Raw genomic sequence first — 24,965 nt, forward strand, 5'->3', positions numbered from 1 at the left:
TGGCCACAGACAATGTCCCAGTGTTACAGGTAAGATGATATTATTGGGTTAGGGAGTAAGGTGCTCCCCCCTTCACTGGCCTCATTGAATGAAATTGGCTGTTGCCGGGGTGAATCCTTGGTGATGCACTGACCTTTTTGACCCCACAGACATACAGACATACAGAAGATGACAGTTACAGCCGCTAAACAGATGTTTAATTCACCGATTCAAGGATTTAAAATATCAGTTTCAAACCTTGCTGCACCAAAATATGCGTACATATGATAGCACTTAAAATAATGATAAATAATACAATATATTTTATTAATGAGCTCTTAAAACCAATAATATACAGTATGTATAAAAGATGCTAATTTAAAAAAAGTTTCAGTTCAACCTGATCTCACAGAATTTCGGGAAATGAACATGGCCCCTTAACTCAAAATCTGTGGCAGTTTCACGGAATCGCAAAAAAATCGGTGATGGGCCCACAGAAGAATTCCGTGAAATGAACACGACCCCTTAAGTTAAGAAAAAGGTCGTGGGTGGGCTTACATTTCCATGACATGCGGGACAACAACGGGACGGTTGGGTTTAGGAAAAGAAGAACGGGATGGTTGGGTTTAGAAAAACAAGAAACAGTTGGGTTTAAGAAAACAATAAACAGTTGGGTTTAGGAAAACAATAACAGGACGTGGGACAACAACGGGACCGTTGGGTTTAGGAAAAAAAGCGGGACACGATCCCCGGTCTCCTGGGTGAAAGCCCGGTCTCCTGGGTGAAAGCCCGGTCTCCTGGATGAAAGTCCTGTGTTTGACCCATCCACCACCCCAACCAACCTCCCTACGCGGATTTTCGGGCTTTCATACTACTCGCTACTGTAGTCGCTCCTAATGCTATGTCATCTTCTCATTGACTTTACATTGGCATTGTTTTTCGTGGTGGCCACACAGAATTTTCACACATTCCGTGCCCTTGTTGCCCTGCCACTACTATCCTTCTGCATTATGAACTGACATAGTGTAGGAGTTGCAAGCCCATGTAAAACCTTAAAGATAAGGCAAGCATCTGCAAAAAGTTTGAAACTATCTAAATTAAATAAAGAGTAAGTATTTTTTACTATGTGGTGATAGCTATTTGCCTTTAGGTCTAGTGTTTTTAGTGTCTGTTTGTAAAGGGACTCAATTAGTTTCAGGGTTGTCATTTTGTGAAATGATGGAGTATCTTGACTCAACAAAATGCGTTATATACAAGTGACAAATAATGGAAATAGTGCTAAGGTACTAAAATGTATGATGAGAGACACATGTTCTCTATAGCTTGAATCTGAGACAGATGTATTGAAACCGATAAAAGACTTAGCTTGGTAAGGGGATTTCCTCTCATCAGCCAACCTGAAGCTTGACAGACAATTACTGAAATATGTTCTTCTTCTGAATAGTGGATAAACACCTAAACCCTGAAAATCCATGATTAACATATTCCTATTTTGTTCTGCCATGATGGTTGTTTCTGTTTGCCTTGACAATTTTATTTGTGACACTTTTTCCCATGTGATGCATCACTTGTGCAAACTAATGATGCTGTCATGCCAGGACACAAAAAGCTATCTATCTCTCTATCATATCTGAAAATTCCACAAAATGTGGAATTTGTGGGATTGTGTCGCCTGCATTGTGATTCCTGTGTAATTCCCTTCAGGCAAAGATTATTTTTAGTATGTATGGTATGTATCAACAAAGTTTTGAAATGGGCAAATAGTTGAATAGTTTAAATGTCTGAAGCTAAAAGTCTTTAATATTTATTTGGCATTGTATGCTGCCATGACATAATGCTTTACTGTTTTTTTTTGTGTGTATACCATGTTATATTTAGCCAAACATTTGTATTCCATCATTGTACTGTAAGGGTAATGTGATGCACTTTGTTTTACTGCTTCACAAGCATTCCTACACACCTGTGCTGTATCGTGCATAGCTGCAGCTGCCTGTGCGTCATAGCCTCGTTTTTCCAGGCCAAGGTGTTTTCAGCCTCCCAAGGTCAGAGTGTTTACATCAGCAGCTGATAATAAGCATCTCACTGACAAACCATTCCTTTTGCAATAGATAATAGGCAGTCCTAAGCAAAGGACATCTCACTTTCTCTTCTTGCAGAGACATACATGCTGATGACCTCTATCTACATTTTCTAAAGCAAACAGATGCCTGGCTTCCCAGATGTGCAACTGGCAGGAAAAATATTTTGTTAGAAATTAGCTATCATCATCATTTAGAAGGACTTTGTCCCTCCTTAACATAAACGCCTTCATTGATCACTGACAAACAAATCAAGTCAAAACGTTAATTTAGCTCAATGAAAGTCGTTTTCTGCATTTTCTGAAATATTTGATTTCACTTTGATTCCAATACTTTTCAAAAGGTATCCACTTCTTTTTTCCTTATTTGCAAGCAGCCCCTGATGCTTTGTTAGCAAATTTTGTAGATAACTGCAAGATAAAGTCTAAACTTTATATTAACAGCTCAACAACTTTACATGCAAACAATAATGAAACCTGCAAGATTCATAACAGCAGCCAGTCGAAGCTTCCTTTCTCTGCAATGGTTATGTATTATATAAGAAAGTAATATAAGCCAGTGAATGAAAGCTGCACAAATATTTCTTCTGTTTGCAAAAGCATATTTTATATATGCCTTTCTTATGTGTCTCTCAGCTCATTGGCTCCGAACAGATGGTGTGTCATTTACAAATATTGACTACATCAGGCTTCATGACTCAGACAGTTAATATTAGCCAAATGTGTGGTCTTATAGGACTAAAGGCATTTACAGTGATGAATAAACATGTTTCTTTTATTCTGTTTTTTTATACTTGTTTTCATTCAGCAGTGACGGTCTACTGTGCTGAATGTGGATTTTACGTCAATTTCACATCTTACTGACACACAGTGCCTTTCTACGGGAAAGGGCCTCAAGGTTGTGATATTGTGCATACTTTGTGCATATTTTCCCAAACAAATTACATCGAACCAATTGACACACCGTGATGCTGGGGCTTTTGTGAGTGGTACTTGCGTAGTTCCCCAATTATCTATCCAGCTTTCACAGTGATGAATCAACACAGAAAGGCCTTTTGTTGCCTATGTTGCATGTACACCCCCTTATTGCATCACATACTTCCTTATGAAGCGTGATTTCCTCTATCTGATTTGTTTCCTGGCAGGGGAGACAGGAGGGAAGACCGTGGGCTGGCTGGTAAAGGCCAGATTACGTGAGTGGGTGGGTGGGTAGGTGGTTGGGTGGTGTGTTTACTGCATGTGACAATACACTGCCTCTTCTGTTTCTGGTGGCGTGTTGGTGCCTCAGCTGCCTGGTCAGAAAACAAGGACTTTGCTAAGATCTATGTGAATTTCTCTAAGCTGCCACCTAATAATGACTGGTTTTCTTTTTTACATATGGTCAAGGTCTCCATCAATGGAGTGGTAAAATACTTTGTACTTGAGAAAGTTGTGCTGTATTCAGAGTGAATTGTGTTTCAATACAAACCCATTGATTTGTCATGATGTGATCATGTATCAATGACATCAAGAGGAAATCTGGGACAATTATTGAAAGTGACTTATATGTATAGTCACTCGCCAACAATGCCATTCCTAAAATATCCATGTTAAAAAACATGAATATTCAGTTAACATTGGAGGAACTTGATAGCCAGGGCTGTAAAACATTGTCAGACAATATAAGAACTTGTAAATCTTCAATTGAATTTCAGTAATACGAATTGTAAAAACAGGACCTCCTTCTCCTTCCGCCATGATCTATGTTTTGTATTTTTTATTAGTGGAGCCCTCTTTACATGGAGGTCAAAGTTCAGGGTCAGCTACAGAAAACCCTCACACAACTTGTTCAAGGACACTTTAAATAATTGATAACAGCAAGCACAAACCCAATCTTATAACATAATAAAAAGATTGTCTCAGGTCTCAATACACCATCCCTCTGGAGCATATTCCATTTTTTTTAACACACAAGGTAGTCACAAGTAACACACAGTCATCCAATGTGACTACAATGTGACTTAGCTGATGATTTAGCTTTGGCCTTATGGCCTTGGTCTACTGATTGTACAGTAAGGGTAAGACTTTGCCATTTGTCGCTGCCTTTTTCTCCAGTAAAGGCTGTTTTATGGTTCTGTGGAGGCTCCATGCAGAGCTTTCGTCGTAGCCTACGTAAGTGGCCTGATGTTTATTTGTGAGCTGGTGTGTGCGTCGAGCTGGCATGTGTGTGTGTGTGTGTGTGTGTGTGGGAGTGTGTGGTAGAGCGATGGAGAAATGAGAGAGTGACTGTGATTAGCTTTGGAGCGAGCCCAGACTCTAGAGTCATAGTGAGAGACACAAAGTGTCTCTCACGCTGCGACGTGCAGTTACATTTTTTGAGAGGTGCACGTCAGGCTATGGCGTAGGGTCTGGCGTAGGTTTGTGTCTTCACGTACCTATACGTACGTAGCAACGGCGTAGATTTTACGCAGAAGTATAAATCAGCCTTAAGGGGGAAGTTAGCGACTTGGCCCTTCACTAGCTGCATGCACAATGCTTGGCCGAAATTAAGTGTTTCATGCTGTGGCATTACAATAAAAGCCACCAACTGAGCAATTGACTAGCCTTCTGAGTCACTAGCCTCCACTTCCCTTCATAAGAACAGGGATAAATGCTCATTTGTTTCCTGGCTCATTATAATTCATGAGATAAGAGTCATTTCACTTTTGAACTTTATGGCTGCTGCCAGCTTTTACTACTCAGTTCTGTGCTTTCAAAGGAATACCACTATTTGTTCTAGTTTAAAAGCATAAATGTAATTATGTAATTTCAAAAATAAACAGCAGTATACCTTATTCAGATAAACATGTGTGCTGTTTTATGTTACTATTATTAATATTATGGTAATAATATAAAACAACCCCACCCTGGTGTACCAGTAGTTATCTTTAAGATTTAGCATAGTGTGATAAATGATCACACTATTAGCATAGTGTGATAAATGATCACACTATGCTGATATGCTGAACAATAAACACTATTGTTAAATCACAATGTGTATTCCCCAAGTGGTTCAAACGTGAGATGTTTAAAACTACATGCAAATCATTTATTTAAAGGACCAGACCACCAGCACAATTATAACACAGGCCTTACATAGGTCTCAAGAAAGGGACAACCCGACTACCATATAAGGTAATGGGCGGTCGGTGAAAGCCATCTACTCCGTTCTGATTGGAGAACCGGGCTGACATGACTGTTTTTTCACAAATCATATCCGACGCTGATTGGTCAGCCGACTTGGTCCGATATAGGGTCATTACCATAATCAGCCGTGGATGGAGTGAGGGTAAAAAAAAGCCGAAGCCAAACAAGAACGGTGGAATCTGGCGTGGAACGTCGACCACTGGCTGAGGGAAGAATGCTTGAAAACAAGAGAGACAGGTTGAAAACTTTCCTCAGGAAGATCGACGAGAAGGCCATCGTCAGAATCAAGCATTTCATGAAAGAAAGGTAAGCGGAGTGAATGTGGCGAGCTGAAACGCTATCTAACGGTAAGCAACATCAACAGGGTGGATGCTAACGGTTAACGTTAGCATTTATTTGATGATGACAACCTGTCCGATAAGATTGGATTGTTTTATCTGATGTTATGGTGCTGTTTAACACACAACAGGAAATTTGTTTGTAGAATTGATTTGAACTGAAACCTATGTAAGGGGAGAATACGTCTTTCAGTCAATGAGTAACGTTAGATAATGCTAGCAGGTTAGCAACACGCCTGACTGAATATGTATTGGCATGTACATTCTTTTGCTAACGTTACAATCAATTACACTCACTGGCACTGATATTAAACCGTAACGTGAAACAAACAGTAATTGTTGGCTTCTGAGTTAAAATACACTTGGTAGTTTTAGACGGTGGCTGTTGCGAGTAGCCTATATTTGCAATATTTAATGTAACGTTAACACAAATGTAACACAAATTCTCCAAATTAGCACAAATGGAGAATCTACACTGTGTTTAAGCATACGCTATACGTTACGTTGTTGGCCTAGCTATGTTTGAACTGTTGGTGACCTAAACACCTGACCATCGTTTATATATGTATAATGCTTAAAGACAAACTTGGATAATACTACATAAAATGCTTTTTAGTGGTAAAATGCAAATACGTGTTAGCATAATGGTGGCCATTTATCTTGGACGTATTTTCATGGGTTTAGTTTAATGTTTGGCCTTTTTTTAAGTGTTTGTACAGACACAATGCAAGGGGTTTCATTTGTGTCCTTTCTCATTGGGCTATTTCCAAGAACACAATGATTGGACCATATTAGCACTGTAAAGTGGTGTTATGCATGTGTTGTTTGTGTCTCATACCTGGCTAATCTATTCTAGACAGTGTAAATAAACAGCATTGCATATGGTTGAGTGCCATAAAGGGATACTAGTCCAGATCTGGTTGGTTCTTAATCCCGCCTGTGCCTCCTGCTCAGAATGTATATGGATGTGATTGGCATCACTTTTTTGTCCTTCTGTCATGGATGATCCAGCCCTATTGAGATCCTCAGCAGACCAGCCTGGCAGAGGCACATTTGTGCACAACCACATTCACTCATACACTCTTTTAAACATCCACACATATATTGTGTCATCCCCAGGGAAAGACACACACACATGCTTGTCACACATGGGACTAGCAAGTCTTATGTGTTCCCACGAAATATGGTACATGGTGTTATGCAAATTCTCCCTGTATCTCACTGTTAGTACACCTCATCCTCTGAGCTTGGCCTTTCACTTTCCTCCCCATAGATAGCCATTTGATGGAGTACAAGAGCCCTCCCAATCAGTCTTGGCCTGCTGCTTATCAGCATAGCTATGATGTGTCTGCAGTATGGTATGTGGGTTGATTATCTGTTCCCACAACACGCATACACATGTAAATGTGTGTTATGTCAGGCCTCAGTTAGTCTCGCTTTGCCAGACCCTCCTCCAAAGCGTGCTGGAGGAGGGTCTGGCTACTCCACATAGCATTCGGGGATGGGAGCAAAACGTGCTTTGGTTTATTGGCATTTCTTTAAACCAATCACAATCGTCTCAGGCGGTGCTAAGCACCGGAGAAAAGCAGCGGTGTCGATGCAAAATAGGCTCGGAAGGAACTTGTTTTGGTGGAACACGTGTACGTTTAAAAGTTGTTTTAGGCATGCAACAGAAATTGTAGATTGGACAGATAGTCTAGCTAGCTGTCTGGATTTACCCTGCAGAGATCTGAGAAAAGGTTAACTATAGTCCTCATAAATCAACCAGAGTTTAAAATGCCAACACAAAGGAAGCCCAAGGCAATAGATATCCGGTCTAAATGAGTGAAATCCGGGCAGATTTTCCAGCGGCAACGGAACAATCCCGGAAGTGGAACGTCAGGGATATACTGTAGACTAGGCCTCAGTGAGCCAAGGATCTTATCATGTAAATGCAGTATCCATCTATAGTCATTTATTCTGCTCTATGTTCTCGTCAGTTTGTTCTTAAATGTTCCTTTTTATGAAGGTGAAAATGGCAACAAAAAAAGTGTTAAAGTTAAACGTGAGTAGTAGTTGACGGTAGGAAATGAGTACATCACATGCTTTAACACTAAACACCTACTTGCCAGCTCGTTGTAAGTCGCTGCATACAGGTTTGCAATGCACACAGTGGCAAAATATGAATGGCCTTGTTTCAATAGGGAAGAACATTGCTGCAAAGCTTGTTTAGACAGAGGAGCCTGGAATAGGCTGGGTGGGGCTGCTTTGCAGGCGTTCTGTTGGCTCCAGGAAGATGCTCCCAGGACAGAGCTTCCTTGCCGCCGCTGTGGGCAGTGAATGCTGTGTAGGTCTAAATTATGAGATGAGCTGCAGGCGTAGAGGAAAACCCCAAGTTAGAGGATGAAAACCACATCTGCAGGACTGTTTATCGCTCAATGAGGGGTTGCGTGCTAACCAGCTGGTCACAGTTGAAGTTGTGTGTTCCCTCTGTCAGGAAAGTTCTAATGACCACGTGTCACAGAGCCAAGAAAGGCTATATTCTTCTTAACTGTTTCACCTTTTGGTACTCACAGTAGCCTGGTGAATTCCACCTAAAGTAGCCAAGTTGCCATACGTCGGACTAATTTCAGACATCAAGCTTATCTAAAAGCTGGGTGTTCTGCTTTTTTTTTTAAATCGTAACTTACTTTCAAGATAAACCCAGTACTTTGGAAAGTAGGTATACATCCTTGGCATCACTGTGTCAAGGTAAGCTGCTCATTGAAGGTTGGAGTATCTGTAGGAAAAACAGCCAAATAAAGAAAAATGCAATCCACTCTTCTGAGTGAGAGTGAGTTTTGGATATGATTATTTACCTGGGCAACCCGAGATCAACAAAATTCTACTGTAGATTAAATCCAAGCCCCCCCTTGGATACAGTAGAGGGGGCTACTATTAACAATTTCAAAGTCCGGCAGGACTTTCCAGCCACCACCACACCACACCATCCCCACCCCCCAGCTCACATGCCTGGTAGCTGAAAGTACTCTTGAGTCGCCTTGAAGAAAGACCCTCTCTGTCTCTGTGTCCAGTTAACACAGAGGAAGTGGCGGGTGATGCTGCATGCGCAAGGCCGCATGACTTCCCACTCACACACAGTTGTTCTGTAACACATGTACACAGACTCGCTCTATTCCATTTGACACACATGCACACACCGTTTTCCAGCAGCTGAGGTCTGGCCGGGCGCCACAGACGGCATGTTATTTTGCTATGACCACTGGCTCGCTTCCTTACCCTTCCTGACTGCTCTATTGAAGCTCACACACATGCACGTGTCTGTGCATGTAGGCATGTATGCATTTTGGCAATTATTTGTCACTTTCTGATTTTTAAAGTAGGTAAAATAACAACACAAAACTAAACTAGGTTATCACAGATTAGGACTCTCAGGTGTGTGTGCATGGTTGCAAAAAAACTTTAAATATATTAATGATCCCATTGGGCTCAATGAAGCACAGCTGTTTTGTTTTTTTTTTTTTTTTTTTTGGGGGGGGGGGGGGATTTTGATGGTTTTGATTGGATGTTGGGGAATCGGCTGTTCATGACATGACAAAAATGATCCACGGCTCTCCAGGAGATGGTGCTCTCACGCTATCTGGTTTTGCAAATTCTCTGATCTCATGGAGATTACATGGATGTAAAAGTTGTGTCCGCCTCACATTTAAACCTAGGGCTCATGTTGTTGGAGCAGTAATGTTGCCTGTGGGAAAACTTTGACATAGGCATATACGGAAGCAATTTTGTGTAAAGGGCACTAGCACTAGAGAGCTGACGTCTGCAGCAGGACTCCTGGGATCATATGTCTCGTCTCGGGACAGCAAGTCAAAGCATCATAATTCTATACCCAGAAGAATTATTTTGTCGGCTGGAGAAATCGGTCGCCATGTCAGTCCAAACTAGTTTCCAGTGAATTTAAACAGTCCAGTGTAGATTTAATATATAACTTGCTGGTGATTATTATTATTTATTTATTTTAAATATTAAAGAGCTATGATCAATGAATAGAAAGAGGCATATCCTGCCCTGTTTTATACCATAAGAGGGCCAGTGTCAGCCTTGTGCACATGCATTTTAATTTGTGCAATTCAGAAGTTTATAGATGAATATCATGAGAAGTGCCCTTGCACCCCCTCACAAGCACTGTGCAGTCTTACCTGTAGATAAAATGGAGAGCATGACCAAAATAGTCATACATTATGTCATTGTGTAAGTTATTGATAAAACTATAGTGAAAATGAATGATTCCCTTTTTTTTGCTGGGGACCCCCTGGAACACCCTTAAGGACCCTTGGTGGTCCCCGGACCCCACTTTGGGAAGCACTGGTGTAAGCTATATGTTGTGGACTGGACTGTTTGTATTTCTGCAGAGATTTAGGAAGTAACTTTATGCAATCGGGGATAGCAGAGTTAAAGGATAACACAGTGGCCCATTAAACCTCTGACATCTCATAGCCTGCAATCCAACATTGAGTTGAAGTTGTTGGGACACAGGACAAATGTGTAGTCTGTTGGTGAGCAAGTTGGGGTTTCAGTTTCAGGCTCAAGAACTCTGAGAGGCCACACGGCTGTAGCAAGGAACAAACCTGTGCCATTTTGATTATGGCAAAATGTATTTATAACCGCATTCATCCTGCAGCTCGACGACGAGAGTTGTACGGTGAAAACATGGCAGGTGTTGGGGAGACGGGAGAGGTAAGGGGTGATATATGGTGGCTAAATTTGGACTGATGTCACGAGTGCAATTGGACTTCATCTCGAGTTTCCTGAATAATGATTTAATAGGTATAGAAATGGCCTATTGAACTGCAGCACTCAGCTGAGGTAATGTGAATGAAACCGGGGTCTGTTACATTTACAGTACAGAGTGTACTATGTTAATCTACTGCTTTTCATTATAAATTATTCTTTGCTTTTCTCCCATTTTCCCTGCAGTCAAACACAAATAGTCTTGTGTGTGATGGCTCCATTTACATCATCCACAAAGAGTATGTGCTAGCTATTGTCATGCACATTGCACTGGCTGCTTTTAAAGCCATCTTCTTGTTGTCATTGAAAACAGGCTATTGAATTTAGTTGTTTGGCCTTCTAAACGGAGAATAACCTAGCACTGTTTCTCTCACCCCCACATTTCCACCGTCTACCCCCTACTGTTGTAGCTGTTTTCCATTACATCTAGACTGAGAAAGGACAAAGCTTGGGAGGGCATTTCAGGCTTGAACCCCAACCAGTCTTTTTTGTTACTCTTTTCACCCCCTCTTTCTTTTTTACTTTCCTGCTTTGTGTTTCTGGCACTATCTTCACGTCCTCTTCACTGATCTTTGGTGCTCTAAAACATGCAGTAAAACAGACCTTTACACCCTTATGTTTTGGCTCAGTGCTCAGGGTCTAAGTGCAAAAGATACAGCCGCCATACTCATTTGGCTGCCTGGACCAGTGGTGGCTACAAGCTTTTAGAGATCGTGGAAAACGTGGAGGGTGAAGTCGGTTGGTTATGGAGAGAGGGAAAGGCTTGTTGAACCAGCAGGGTGCTGTGGCCGACTCTCACTGCTTTGAGGATCTGGGAAGGTAAGGCGAGCACGCGTATCCAATTTCTGATCTCAGCCAGTACTTCTCAACCCGTCTCAGATAAGGAAGGGCTAACTTAAGCAACATTGAGGAAATGTAGGCTTATTGTTTGTTTTAAAATAGGGAGAAAACCTAGCCAAAGGCTGGCTACGTGTTTTTATTCCCACTGTGGGAAAACTTTGGAAAAATAGTTTTGTTGGACTTCTGTCATGTGGTCATCAGTCTCATATCAGTGCTTCAAATACGAAAAAAAATAAATAAATTGTGATCAACATCCAGTTTGCCTCTGTGATAAAGTGATTTATCTGGTCTCTAAAGCCGCTTTCCGACCGGAGGGATTTTTTTCAGTTCCTAGAACATAAAATTCCTAGAACCCTTTTTTTTCTCGTGTTCCCGACTGGACCAATTTGGGGATTTTTAAGTTCCTCTGGCCGCAGTTCCTGTAACTCTTTAAGCTCCTACTTCAGGGCAGGGTCTTTTCGCTGTTCTCTTTTCAGCATAGGAACCTAGGTCAACGAGCGTCGGGTTTCCGGTACAGACAGACCAACAACGGGACAATTTTAACAATTTTCGCCATCCCATTCATCACTAAATTCTCTTCTGACAACGTTTTAGGCGAGAAATGAACTTTTTCGATTTCGAATATAGGCAGTCTTGCTAAAATTGATGGCGAATTGACAATTTGCTTCAACGTTTTCGGAGTTGAGAAGCTCCATGAAATGAGGCGACAGCCAGCAGGCGCCTGCCCGGGCCGCTAGCTCATCCCTCGGCCAGTCTTGCTCAGAGACCCCGCTGTAAGCTGGAGGTCTCCCAGACCGCTCTCGTAAATCGGTGGCTTTTATTTCGCCGTTGACGGTTCGTTTGTTTAAATATCACAACACATGTCCATCATAAGAGTCTTTTCAGAGTTAAACTCCACCTCGCTGGCCGACCGTCACACACACGTCCGCAGCGCAGCAGGCAGAGGCGGGGGAGAGAGAGATACCCGTTTCTCTTTGGGAGACTTGTTTTAAATTATGACAAATATGCTCTATACATTAGATTTAGTATTTAGTTCATACTTTTTTTGGTGTATTTGTTTTCTGATTTTAACGCTATAAAGACTGTTGCCGTGCTTGCGTCACTTCCTTATCCGCCCTCCTATAGTGCCTATGGCCACTTGGCCAGTGCGAATGGAAAAAACGGTTTTGGGGGAAGAGTAGTTGGTAGATCTGCTTAGAAGTGGACTTTTCCTATAACTACATTCCTGTAACTACTTGGTCGGAAAGCGGCTTATCATGATACCAGAACAAATGCAGATAAAGAAATTGATCAATGTGTTTGTCAGTAATCTTCTATTTCACAGAACATGTCTCATGTGTGGTTGCTGTTTGTTCTGTAATTCCCCCTCCCCCCCCCCCCCCCCACCACCACCACCACCACTCTGAAGCAAGTCCAGATAAATATGCCCCTATTACCTCGTGAGAATTTGATTTGCCTATGCTTGCTTTGAAATGTCAGGCGTGGCGGTACAACTATGCCTAACATTGATTGTGTCAGGTCAGGTGGTACGGCGCAGTGTTCCAACAAGTACGTAGGTCAGAGGTCAAGGCCTCTGTCTGGCCATAACACACCCAATTCAGGCAGGCTGCCTCAAGCTTTGTAAATATGAACTATGCATTGCATAGCTAATTTTGTAAAAAGGTTTTTCTCCATGCGTTAACCTTTTGGTTATTACAATGGTTATTGTCACACACCTGTTCACCTTTAATGGCTGTGGCCTTGAACACTTTTATAGGCTATTATAAGGCTGACTTTCCTTTTCGTTTCACTATTGGATCTTAGCTCATTATATTGTATATGACAGTTTCTTGGAACCTCTGCAATAAACATACACAGTATTATTGAGTGGCTGACTGCCAGACTGTCTGTGTGTGTTTTGACACAAACTGCATGGTTATGAGGGTACAGATGATCATAGTCGGAGGGTCGGTCGTCAGAGTAGTGCAATATATTTCTTGGTAACAATATTACCAAGAAATTCAATTAAAATTCCAGAATCTGTAGAAACATTGCAACCCTTAACCTGAGGCCGAGTGCTTCTTAAATATAAAGCGCATCCATCTGAAAGAACTGACGAGTCCTGGCGGCTGCCTGAGTGTTACAGGAAGCCGCTTCAATGTGACCCTGTTAATGGTTAGGGTTAGTCCTGAGTAAAGAGAGGAAGTGGTTGAGAAATTCAAACAGTCAATAGTCTTTAAATACCGCCTATATTGCCCTGCCACTTTAAATGGTTTCAGGTGAGCATATTTGAACACAGTCAACGGTTGACCACCTGGTCAGCAGTTCAGCACTCATTATAAAATAGTTCTCACAGTGTGTTGCCTTTTTATCTAAGCACCAGCCATAGTAGCTTACTTGCCCCAAAGTTTACTAAGCTGATCTGGTATTGCCTTGATATTCTATAATTCATTCAGTTTTATTTATAGTGTCAAATTATAACACTTTACAGATAGAGTAGGTCTAGACCTACTCTACAATTTACAAAGACCCAACAATTCCCCACCAAGAGCAAGCATTTGGTGGGACAGTGGCGAGAAAAAACTCCCCTTTTACAGGCAGAAACCTCGGACAGACTCTGACTGTTGGTGGGGGGCCATCTGCCGCTGCCGGTTGGGACACAGAGACACTGATACAGATAAAGAGAAATATGATTCATAATAAGTATAGCAGGTATGATGAACAGTGGCAATTATGGTAACCATAAAGATAATAGTATCTATCACTAGAAATAATAGTAGCCGTGCAGGGCGTCGAGCAGGACCACGGTAGCAGCTGCAAACACATTTTGCTGCCACCCTAATCCAAGTAAAGTGTGTGTGTATATATGTGTGTGTGTATGTATGTATGTATGTATGTATGTATATATATATATATATATATATATATATATATATATATATATATATATATATATATATATATATATATATATATATATATATATTATAAGTTATAGTCATAAGTATTTTATAGGACTTTACTTAACATGATTAATAACTAACAGGCATAAGCTTTCATGACACTTAAGAATGTAAATAGATTCAACTACACAAGCAGGAAATCACTGTATATTTTTTTTTTTTAAAGCTCTTTTTGTACTGATATAAGGAAGTGTTGCTGGTTGCAATTTCATAACCAGAAGTTCAGTTACAGGTTTGGCATCCACCTGAAGTGTGAAGATGCCACCCACTCAGCTTTTCTCTTTCTCTTTGACCTTCTCCACTCAATCAGTTGATGCGGTACATACATTGTTCAGGGATAACTGATGGGATAAAAGAGAGTAGCACAAACTCCTCATCAACCCAGACTGATTTAAAAAAAAATAATAATAATTATTATTTTTATAATGTGCAGGATTTAGGCAGTGAAACGGCCTATGCACTTTTAAGTAGCCTATTTTTTTATTATGCTGCCAGTTGTTGAGCCTGTGTCACTTTTTTCAAATGATTTCTTTTGAACTTCTTAACACCTTGAGTGTGTTTTAAGGAAGACTTGAGGTTGTGTTGTGGTGTTCTGCTATCTCCTTGGTATGATTCACTGCCTGAGGTGAGAAGGATAATATACCACTCCTAGATCGGGCCAGTCTGAGCACCTCACAAATATTTTACTCTTTTAATAACACACCAAGCCTTTTTTATAAAGTCTCTGCCGTGCTTTGCCGCACCAGAACAAATACCAACAAGACTAGATTTTGATGTTGGATAATGTTTGTCAGTGGATTTTCCTTGTTTTCTTAAGTGTGTGTGTGTGTGTGCGTGTGCGTGCGCATGGCTCTGGGGGAGTGGCTGAGTTTGACATCACCCACTACGGAGTGTCACACCATTCTCATCACAAAGTTGCTTCCTCGTACAGGCACATTCACACTGCAATACAGCAAGAGGTTTTTTTTTTCTTCTGGCAGGATGTGGCAAAGGAAACCTTTTGACTTAACTAGGACAACAATTCACCTTGGATCACATATTTAAAACAGAGAGAACTACACAAATCTTTTTGGCCGTTTTTATTATCTCGGTGTCTTATTTTAAAAGTTTTCAGCTTTGATGGCGTGAGGCCAGTAAGCATAGCTTATAGATAACAAAGCGTTTTGACTTGGGATTTTTTTCTATAGGAAAAGGAAATGCCTACTGTCGGTGGGTATATGAGTTTTCGTTCATCAAAGCGATTTAAATTGACCAGGTAAGGTGGTCTTTGTTGTTTGTCTTTTGTCTCATATTAGTCCTGTATCGTCATTGTTAATATGATTTACAGGTTTAGATTGTGTCATTAGATTTCAGCAAACTCTCTTTCAATCTATCTATGAATTTGTGGCTTGTTAGTTCCTGGTCAAGGACAGGCCATGGCCTTTTAAAGAGTACATTGGCTATAGTAAGTCCTGCAACCTACAGGCTTTTTTTTTTTTTTTTTTTTTTTAACAGTTTATTGAAATGGCATATTTGCCTTGTCAGTTTTGGAGCATGAGCCTACGTTGATCAGCTTGTACAGCAGCCAGGAGGTGCACCTCCAGAGCGTTGACGCAACGTATATCAATACAACTTTGTGATTTGGAAGTGTGTAATCTTTCCCGACACCATACAGATAAGCCCATTGTCTGCATAGGCTTTTAATTAGAGTAGAAATGGAGTTATTTAAGTTATTAAGACCGGCTTAATGACTGTTCTTTGGTGCTAGATGATAACATTCTAGAGAGTACAGGAGATTGTTACAGGCATCTTTGACAGTCATAGATCTAGGTTCATTTAGATGGTGGCTGGTGTCTATTTCCTACACTGACTTCCTTCTGTCTTATTTTAATGTGTTCTCATCATTTCAGTCTTCATCTGTGTTCATGTTTTTAGCTGTGGTAGAGTCATGTACTATTTTTGAAAGTATGTTTTCCACAGAAGTAAAGTTTTATCAGTGGGTGTAATCGTGCTGTTTGTTTTGTAATGTCCTTGCTGTAAGTCTTCTTAGAGAAATTCCCCATGCCCAGTGTATGTGCACATGAAAATGATTGTAAAACAATATATTGCATGTTTCTAAATCTTCTCCCCCCTCCTCCCCATGTCCAGCAGTTACCCAGTAGAGAGCAGTGGTGGCGGGCTGCCAGCCAAAGTGAAGAAAAGCAGGAGCAGCTCAAGCAATGGCAGCATCAAGAAGGTGAAGAGCAGGAAAGACCTGAGCATGGAGGCGTCCCAGCTCGACATCCAGCAACAGCACAAAACCATCACCAGACAAGTAGCCATCAGGTAGGACTGATGGGAAAAGAGTGGGAATTATACAAAATGCAACAACAAAAAAATCTGACTCAAATGATCAAAAAAATAAAGCCTTACAGCTCTTAAATGTTTTTGAATATAATCCTTTACAAGCACACACAGACGGTGCTAAATGTTTTTCAGATTCATGAAGTAGCCTGCAGAACTCTAAATCTTAGACAAGACAGTGACAAAGATCGAAGAAAACAAAAAACTCTTGCACTCAGAGATAAATGATGTTCTTTATTACTTCTTTTTGAGTGCCAACGTTTTTGTATTCATAGATCCATGATGAACCACTTATGAAAACACAGATCTACATTCAGCCAACAGGAGGTCTTACTTTCACGTGTATTTCCAATTTAAAAATAAAAAAATGAAATCTAAAAACTGAAATGTTAGTGATAAACCTCGCAGACTCTTATCAAGTCTTATCAGATGTGAGGAAAATACTATTTCTCCGTCTTGAAATGCAAACGACAGGGATGAGTGGAGTGGAGGCTATTCTCAACATGTATCACAAGACCTAACTCAGCTTGTGTTCAGTCGTGACACACTCATGACTGCACAGCTTTGTACACTGACTGTCTTCTCACATGATTCAAATTTTCAGCTAGATTTGTGTTGGTAAGAAGAGTGATATTCATCCCCAACTGCTGCCTACGTGACAATGTGTTTACCCAGCCACTTTCAACATCATTTTGGATTGAGGAACATAAACACTAACCAAAGTTCAGTCAAGAGAAAGTTAAAGCCTGTTAAAAATACTAGTATTTTCCGAGAGGGCATGGTGAACACTGCCTTACTTTGCCGTTGCTGTTTCGAGCCCCCACTGCCCTGCCACCATAGTCGGATAAAACGTACTGTATTTACAAAACAAACGTGGAACTAATCCTTTTTACACTAAATTATTTTGTCATCAAATATTCATTCGGCATGGAGCTATAGGCAAGTCGTGGAGTCTGTCTGTATCTTCTCACATAAACCTGCTGAAGTCATAGACTTCCTTTTCAAATTGACAGTTCTTTTTCTCTGCAGGTCGCAGACGTTTGATGACAGCAGAGGCTTCGAGAGGACGGAGGGCACTGGCACACAAAGTGTAAGTCCACATCTTTTCATTTAAACATTTGTAAAAGTAGATTATCATACTTCAGGTAGTGCAGACCTTTGTGGTACTTTTAGTGCACCATGATGTTGTTGGGTGAAAGCTGCTCTGCTGAAGTGTCTGGATTTTTGCTTAAATTGTTTTCTCTCTTTTAGAGTTTCATAAAGCACAACAAGACATTCCACAAGTTGTTTCCAGAAATTTCTGAGAGTGAAGACTTGATACATGGTAAGTAAACAAACAAAAAAGGAAAGGGAGAATAAATGACAAAATTAATGATCCACATAAAACTAAAGGCGTTTGTCTTCCTTTCCTCTCCCAGCATACATCTGTGCCCTGCAGAAGGAAGTGCCCTACCATGGTCGACTGTACATCACTGACACCAATGCCTGTTTCTACTCCTCAGTTCTGCTCAAGGACACTAAGGTAGGCTGTAGCTCTGCCCTGGCTATACATATGTAAATGATCGATTTCTTTTTGTGATTGGTTTTTCACCACATTGTTCCACTTTTCCTAACCTTTTCTGTTTGTGGCTGTGTCCTCTTGCAGTTAGTTATTCCCGTTTCCTGCATCCACATAGTGAAGAAGCAGAACACAGCTTTACTGGTACCCAACGCCTTGTCGATTCGCACCACAGAAGGAGACAAGGTCAGTTTCTCACCTACAGCCCCACACAGGCATCTTAGTAAACACTTGTGATGGCCATACAGTCTATTACAACTAGAGATCTAGTCTACAACTAGAGATGTTTAAAGTCAAATGGAAGCTTTAGATGTAATCTAATCAATGACCTATAATGAATATTTTATGGTGCAGGTTTGGCAGATGGCTAATATTTTTTTTTTAATTCCCTCTCATTGTTCAGTACCTGTTTGTATCGCTGCGGAACAGAGAATCATGTTATCAGCTGCTGCGTTCAGTATCTCCTCAGCTAGAGGTGAGTGGCTCAGGTCAAATGTTAGAGTTTTAAGACCTTTAGAAGTTCTGCAATGGTAAATGTGATTAAAGAAAATTGAAGGAAAACGGTACATTTGCTCAGAAAATGGAGTTCTGGAAATGTATTTAGTTTTACAGTGGAAAGAGGGCAGCAACTCTGCTGTTATAACCTTGTTGCACATCTCTAAACAATTTATTTATATTTTGACTAAATGCAAGTCCGAGCATGCAGACTATCAAATCCATTCGCCAGAACTAACTTCATGATAAGTTACTTTTCAAAAATACAAGTTTTAATGCATCTAAAAATCAAAACATTTCTCTCTGTTACAGGATGGCAGCACAAACAGTAGCCCTATCTTCTCCTCGGCTGAGAACAGCTTCGATAAGAGCAAACTTGAGGTAAGAGACCTTTTCTCAATATTGCAAACATGTAGTCTCACGTTATTGTCACAGGGCTCAAAGGTAACATTTTTAGAGTAGTACATAATGTCCCTGTAAGTACAACATTGTGGATATGGTTGAATTATAGGATAGACCAGTTTGTGATGGTGTTCCTTGCTCTCGTATCTCAACAGAACTCCAGCCAGTCCAGTCTGGACAACAGCTTGGACCAATTTGATGGCTCCGCGTCACAATCTTTACAGGACCAGCCTCTGCACAGACCACACAGAGGTTAGAGTCCTTTAAATTATGTTTACGTGCAAAACGGCAAACCTAGTTGTTAATGTAACAACTGTTACCTTTTACCTAGAATCACCTTGCATGATAGAGAACTCTAAACAATATTTCTAAGTAACCCATGGTGTATTAAAGTGTCTGCAAGAATTTCTTTGGAAAGTTGACGGTAATGCTAATCCTTATATGACAGCTTATATCAGCCATGCGTAGCTGTTGACGTTTGTTTTGGTGCCGTTATCTCTCGTTCTCATGTCTGTTCAAGCCAGTAGATATGCAAAGTCCAAGGTCTAATAGCAGGCTAACATTTATTTCTTTTCTCCCATCTCTCTCTCCCTTCTTCAGAGGCAGTGCCTAATGGGAATGTCCCAGCTTTCAGGAACCTAAACATGCAGCAGAGTGACAGCTCATCGTTTGAGGAGCTGTCAGTATCAGGTGAGACACGCATACAGATTGCAATTAGTTACCAGCTAAATCCTAAACTCTCAGCTAACCTCTTGACTGTGGTTGGTTGGTTGGTTTACTTATCAAAGTTGCTGGTAGAGTAGACAACTAATCGTCAATTTAGGCACTTTAGGGGCCTGCAATTAAAAAAAAAATGGCTTTTTTTAATTCCCAGATAGACGGCAGATGCGGGCATCCTTTCTAATCATAAGGGTTTTCATGATATTGAGATAATTTCTCTGTTTGCTCCTAGCTTCATTGTGCATCTCGCTCTCTGCAGTCATGGCTGTAATCTGCATGTAATGTACATACTGTACATACGTAAATTACATCCTACCAGCATTGATAATCATGCTATGTTTACTTTTCATTTTCCAGGTTCAGGTGGATCGTGGGTTTGGAACGTAACAGAAAAGGCCAAATCCCTGCTGGTTCAGAGAGAGGCCAACACCCTCAACACTCTACTCTTTATTTACTTGATTTTGTGAGTAGCACTTCCTCTCTATAATATGTTCTATCTTCTGCTCTCTATCTTTGCCTCCCTTTATCCTCAAATCCAATGCCTTTCCTATGTGCTAAAGTCACGGCCCTTAAAAGAGAGGCTGAGGAGTTTCAGAAACCTGCCGCAGTAGTAACTAACTCGGTGATCTTGTCGTCTCATTACGTATTAGAAAATCCAAGCTTGACAAAAAAAAAATACGTTTTTGATCACTAGCATAAGAAATGTAGAGCAGTCCCTTAAACTATATTGTAACCCATTAAGGCTGAGACCCTTTTTTTTTTTCTCTGCCTGCTTACGTACAAGTAGTCCTCCAGTGTTGCAAAAGGTAATGTTTTATTGACCGTGCAGTTAATAGATATGCAAGTGTGACATGCAGTCCTTGATGCCTTCTGAAAGGACTATAAAAAAATATAGGCATTAACCAAGTGTTGAGCTGTTGTTAGTTCTCTATGTACCTGCTATCAGCCGTAATCATTGACCTTTATCACGGTGAATACGTAAGCATGAAAAAGGCAATACATGTGACTCATTTTTTTTTGTCTGTTACAGGGTGGTGCTGCTGCTGTTGTCTTCTGGCTACATTGGCTTACGTATCGTGGCCCTGGAGGAACAGCTGACATCTCTAGGGGCGCTGTCTGAGTTCACTTTACAGAGCGGGTAAGAAGTCTTTCTCTTAATATAAACACCCACCTTATAGGTTGGCTGCAAAAGAGATGGAAAAGTTGAAGCCAGCAGTTTATATTTACCCAGTCCAGCAGTTCTGCCTCACAACTACACTGAGCCATTAAAGACAAATTCAGTAAATTCAGCCTTATTTGTGCCCAGATGGTCCTCAATCAGTACACATTACTGCCACTTGGTGGTCAGTGTTGTGTACTTACTAAGATACAAGTAAAAAAACAGAAGACTGACTTCTTTCTTTAATAATTCTTTATTCCCCATGACAAACTAATCTTAGTTTCACAAGGCTCTAAAAAAGATAAACCTATCCTGTTCACCTCAAGACTGTATTGAGGCTTAGGAATTGGGAATGTTGCAGAATATATCTACATATTCCCTTTTACTCTGGTATTATATTATTGTGTTATCTTTCAAGGAAACAGGTTAAATTAATTCCTGTAATGGACATAGCCTTGTTGCCAAGCAGGTAAGTGTAAGTGTTCTTAGTTTGCTTTTTAATATGCCACTCAACTGGTTCCCTCTTGTCTTTCCATAGGTACGAAGACACATAACACTCAGTGACTGAAGGAGAGATTGGTTGACTCATGATTGGAGGATTACTTCAACCTCTTCCAGCAGAATGCAGCTGGGGAAATTGAATGTACTCAAGACTGTGCTCCCAACATGGCCTGTGCTGTCGGCTAGAGGAAAAATGGCCAACCTGTGCAATTTTAGAGGCAACTTGTTAACTTGAAGGGCTATACTTCCTCCTAGTAGACAAATGGACATGCCACGATTTAGTCACACAGCCAAACCAAAATCCATACACACCCTGCCTGGTTGCAGCGTGTCGTTGAAACCAAAGCCAAACGGCTCCAACTTAGCAATGTTCCCCGCTGGCCAGGTTGATGGGCACTGGCCTGACAGAAACCGTAAAACATCTGTGAAGTCACGTTATCCATCGTCCTTCACACAGACTCCTCTCCCTGAGCATGCGGTCTGAACAGGGCTATACCAATCAGCATTAGCCTGCTGTAGTGCTTGTTATTGCACCTCAACACCAGAGACGTAGTGCTATGCATAACCAAAGATACACACAGTGCACGTCTTTATAGCATGGGTGCACGGGGAGGATTTTAAAATGACTTTCTATCTCTTATTTACCCATCCAACAGCAGAATTTACAAATCTGTCTTTGTCCTTAAATTCTGTCGGGTACTGCTCTCCGACTGGTTCTCATCTTTCTAATCCGGTGTGGGTTGAAATGATGAAGCTGAAACCTCAACATCAGATCAGCCCATGGAGGCGTGATACTCTCCTGATGGTCTTAGCCTTTCTCTCTTTCGCCAATCAGCAATGATTGCAGTATTACTTTCCTCGTCTTTGGCGCGATTTAACCCCATTGATCAATGTTCAGAGGTTATTTCCCCTGCAGTCTCTACTGTGGATGAATGCATCATCAATGCACAAATATGTGATACAATAGGACACGAGGAGGTTGTCTTGGAGGCATCGATATGTTGTTGTGTATGACTTTTCTGCATTGGTCTTCAAGAGTCACTTTCAGATGCCTGATGTACTGTCTACCAGTCTGACCACGTTGTTACAAGTACGAACCTCTTTCTTTCTCTGACCGGCCTCTTGAAGACCAAGTGACATTTCTCAAATTTTCAGGTTATTTCAAGTAGCACCAATAATGTATTTCTAATGTTCATGAATGTGTCGATATCGACACTCCTGACTGATACTGTATATGCGTTCTCACTCTTTTCACCTGAAGAGAATTTGCAGCCACGCTTGCTATAAGTTCCCTCGTTTTCAACAGCAAAAACAAGTGGTCCCAAGACGAAATTTCAATATGCAACAAATTATTATGCATGGCAAAATGTAATTTATCTTTGTGTGCCGTTTTTAAATGGAGCTTGGTGTCTGTGGGTAAGAAACTGTGTATGGGAAAAAAAGCAAAACAAAAAGATTTGAGTGAAAGGAGCAGCTCAATCGAGCGAGCGCACTTTAAAAAAAAAGTGTTGTGCCTGTCACAATCGGGACTGAGAAGAAATGTCAAAGCTGGCATTTTGTGGTATCTGACGGTGCTAAGACCTTTTTTTTAAAAAAAACAAACAAAAACAAATTGTTTTCACTCAGGGGTGGTGGGCACTACCTGCCACATGGTTTGTCTTTTACTTTGTCATTTCAAAGTCTCGTGCTAGTGATGGGGTTCATGTTTTGTACATGTTGGCTTTGATGATTTCTCAAATGTCCATTTGAGAAAGAACACTACTTTTCATTGAGATTCACTTGACTTTACTACTTGACTGTATTCAGAATGCTTACTCCCCCATGACACTTTTTAAACTAACCTAACAATACATATCCATGCCACATCTCAATGACTTAAAGGAACACGCCGACTTATTCACAGTAACCCCCAGAGTTAGACAAGTCGATACATACCATTCCCATCTCCGTGCGTGTTGTAACGCTGTCTGACGCACCCACCGCTAGCTAAGCCTAGCACAGATCCTTGAGGTAACCAGTTCCAACTAGCCTACTGCTCCCAATAAGTGACAAAATAACACCAACATGTTCCTATTTGCATGTTGTGATATGTATAGTCACAGCGTGTACAAATAACGAGGTCATATGAGACACAGCCGTCTTCTAACCGTATACAAACTGGGAAATATATTCTCAGAAAGGCGAAGCACTGCTACTTCTGCTACTTGGGCGGAGTGATTTGCTAGCAGCACCTGAAGCCTTGTGGTGAGGAGCAGAGAGTTCGCTTGGAGTTCGCTAAGAGTTGCAGTAATAGAGTCAACAATTACTAGATAGTAAAAGCATAGTGACCTTGTTATTTGTACAGCCTGTGACTATACAAATCACAACATGTAAACAGGAACATGGCGTTATTTCTTATTCGGAGCAGTAGGCTAGTTGGAACCGGTTACCTCCAGGATCTGTGCTAGGCTAAGCTAGCGCTGGGGCCGTCAGACAGAGTTACAACACGCACGGAGATGAGAAGGGTATGTATCGACTTGTCTAACTCTGGGGGTTACTGTGAATAAGTCCCAATAAGTCGGCGTGTTCCTTTAACATCACTCTTGTTGTCGAAGCTGTTCTTGACGAGGTGTAACAATGGGGTTTACTTTTGCTACATCCTGTTTTGAAGAGAGTCGTATTCTTATATTCAGCAAAGGTTATTGTCAGCATGTCCTATACAGTACTGTCAGTTCTCCTAATCTCCCACCAGGGGGCAGCACACACATCCACTGTCCTTGAATGGACTCACAATGCAAGAATCTCAATGATGAGGGCAGTTTGTGTGGTTTTTGCACTATTCAAAATGTAAATAATTTTGTATCGGTTGTTAATGTCCTTAATTCTACTATGGTCCTATTTGCATTCTGTGTAATTTAAAGTAGTCTCTGTGAGATGACTTTGCTATTGTTAAAAAATAAATAAAATGTTGCAAAGTAAATGTTTTGTGTATTTGCTGTTGCTGTTCCTACACAAGAAATGAACTTGATCAAGTTATGTTTTTTTAGGAATGGCACATGTAAATTAGAAACAAGTGAACATTCACAAAACAAATAGCACATTTGCATTCCACACCTAGTTTGTGTTATACATGTACAAACAGTAATTTAAAATGTTTATATTCAATAAAATAAGATCTATAAATTTTGACAAAAAATTAAATTGCTGTGAAGTGCAGATTATCCATGGTTTGACAGAAACATCTTACTGTTTTGGAGCATTAAAACTCAACTGAATCTACTGTTTATACTTATAATTGTAACTATTGCGTTTTGATATTTTATCGTTCTTACGTGGTATATATCTTACTATGATATTTTGGAATTGCAAAGTCAAATTTAACTGTACTAGCTGTAGCTTTCTTAGACATTTTTCCTCTAATGCAAAAAGATTTTTCAGTTCTGAGCTGAAGACATCTACATCTTCAAGCAATCTGAAGTCGAGTTGCCTGTGACTTACGATATTGCCCTATATGTTCTATTTTTTATTGTAAACATATACTTCTTTATTCCCTGAGGGACTAACAACTTCATCACCTGTTAAATGTGCTGCTCCTGAGCTGTGTATTGGGCTTAAGATTGAGTGTTTGTTCCAAAGCCAACTGGTAACCAGTTTTTAAAAACCAGTCAGCTAGGGTTTTCATTATTAGGTGAGTAAGTGGAACTAGATAACTCATAAA

At 40.7% G+C, this 24,965-nt stretch overlaps 1 protein-coding gene across 4 annotated transcripts; it reads left to right on the forward strand.

Moving 5' to 3' along the window:
- The first annotated feature begins 5,351 nt into the window (after positions 1 to 5,351).
- LOC144523292 (GRAM domain-containing protein 2B) lies at positions 5,352 to 23,658 on the forward strand. 4 transcript variants are annotated; one of them, XM_078258760.1, is made up of 13 exons: positions 5,352 to 5,527; positions 16,239 to 16,415; positions 17,463 to 17,523; positions 17,685 to 17,757; positions 17,852 to 17,955; positions 18,079 to 18,177; positions 18,395 to 18,466; positions 18,799 to 18,867; positions 19,044 to 19,140; positions 19,489 to 19,578; positions 19,966 to 20,071; positions 20,639 to 20,746; positions 21,306 to 23,658. In XM_078258760.1, the coding sequence occupies exons 1-13, from the start codon at positions 5,436 to 5,438 to the stop codon at positions 21,319 to 21,321; spliced, it is 1,164 nt and encodes a 387-aa protein (XP_078114886.1). In that variant the 5' UTR covers positions 5,352 to 5,435; the 3' UTR covers positions 21,322 to 23,658. The 4 variants fall into 4 exon arrangements, with proteins under 4 accessions (XP_078114886.1, XP_078114887.1, XP_078114888.1 ...); XM_078258761.1 differs by having other exon boundaries at positions 16,242 to 16,415; XM_078258762.1 differs by lacking the exon at positions 5,352 to 5,527 and adding an exon at positions 15,028 to 15,366.
- Positions 23,659 to 24,965: the final 1,307 nt, after the last annotated feature.

Source organism: Sander vitreus, chromosome 9 (assembly GCF_031162955.1).
Source record: "Sander vitreus isolate 19-12246 chromosome 9, sanVit1, whole genome shotgun sequence".
In the NCBI taxonomy this organism is placed as follows: domain Eukaryota; kingdom Metazoa; phylum Chordata; class Actinopteri; order Perciformes; family Percidae; genus Sander; species Sander vitreus.

What these genes read in the sequence shown, in the direction of transcription:
- LOC144523292 (XM_078258760.1), top strand. Translation starts at nt 5,436, where the DNA reads ATGCTTGAAAACAAGAGAGACAGGTTGAAAACTTTCCTCAGGAAGATC. An exon ending in ACCAGACAAGTAGCCATCAG is followed by an intron (nt 16,416 to 17,462) that starts GTAGGACTGATG and finishes TTTTCTCTGCAG; the next exon opens with GTCGCAGACGTTTGATGACA. An exon ending in CAGTATCTCCTCAGCTAGAG is followed by an intron (nt 18,467 to 18,798) that starts GTGAGTGGCTCA and finishes TCTCTGTTACAG; the next exon opens with GATGGCAGCACAAACAGTAG.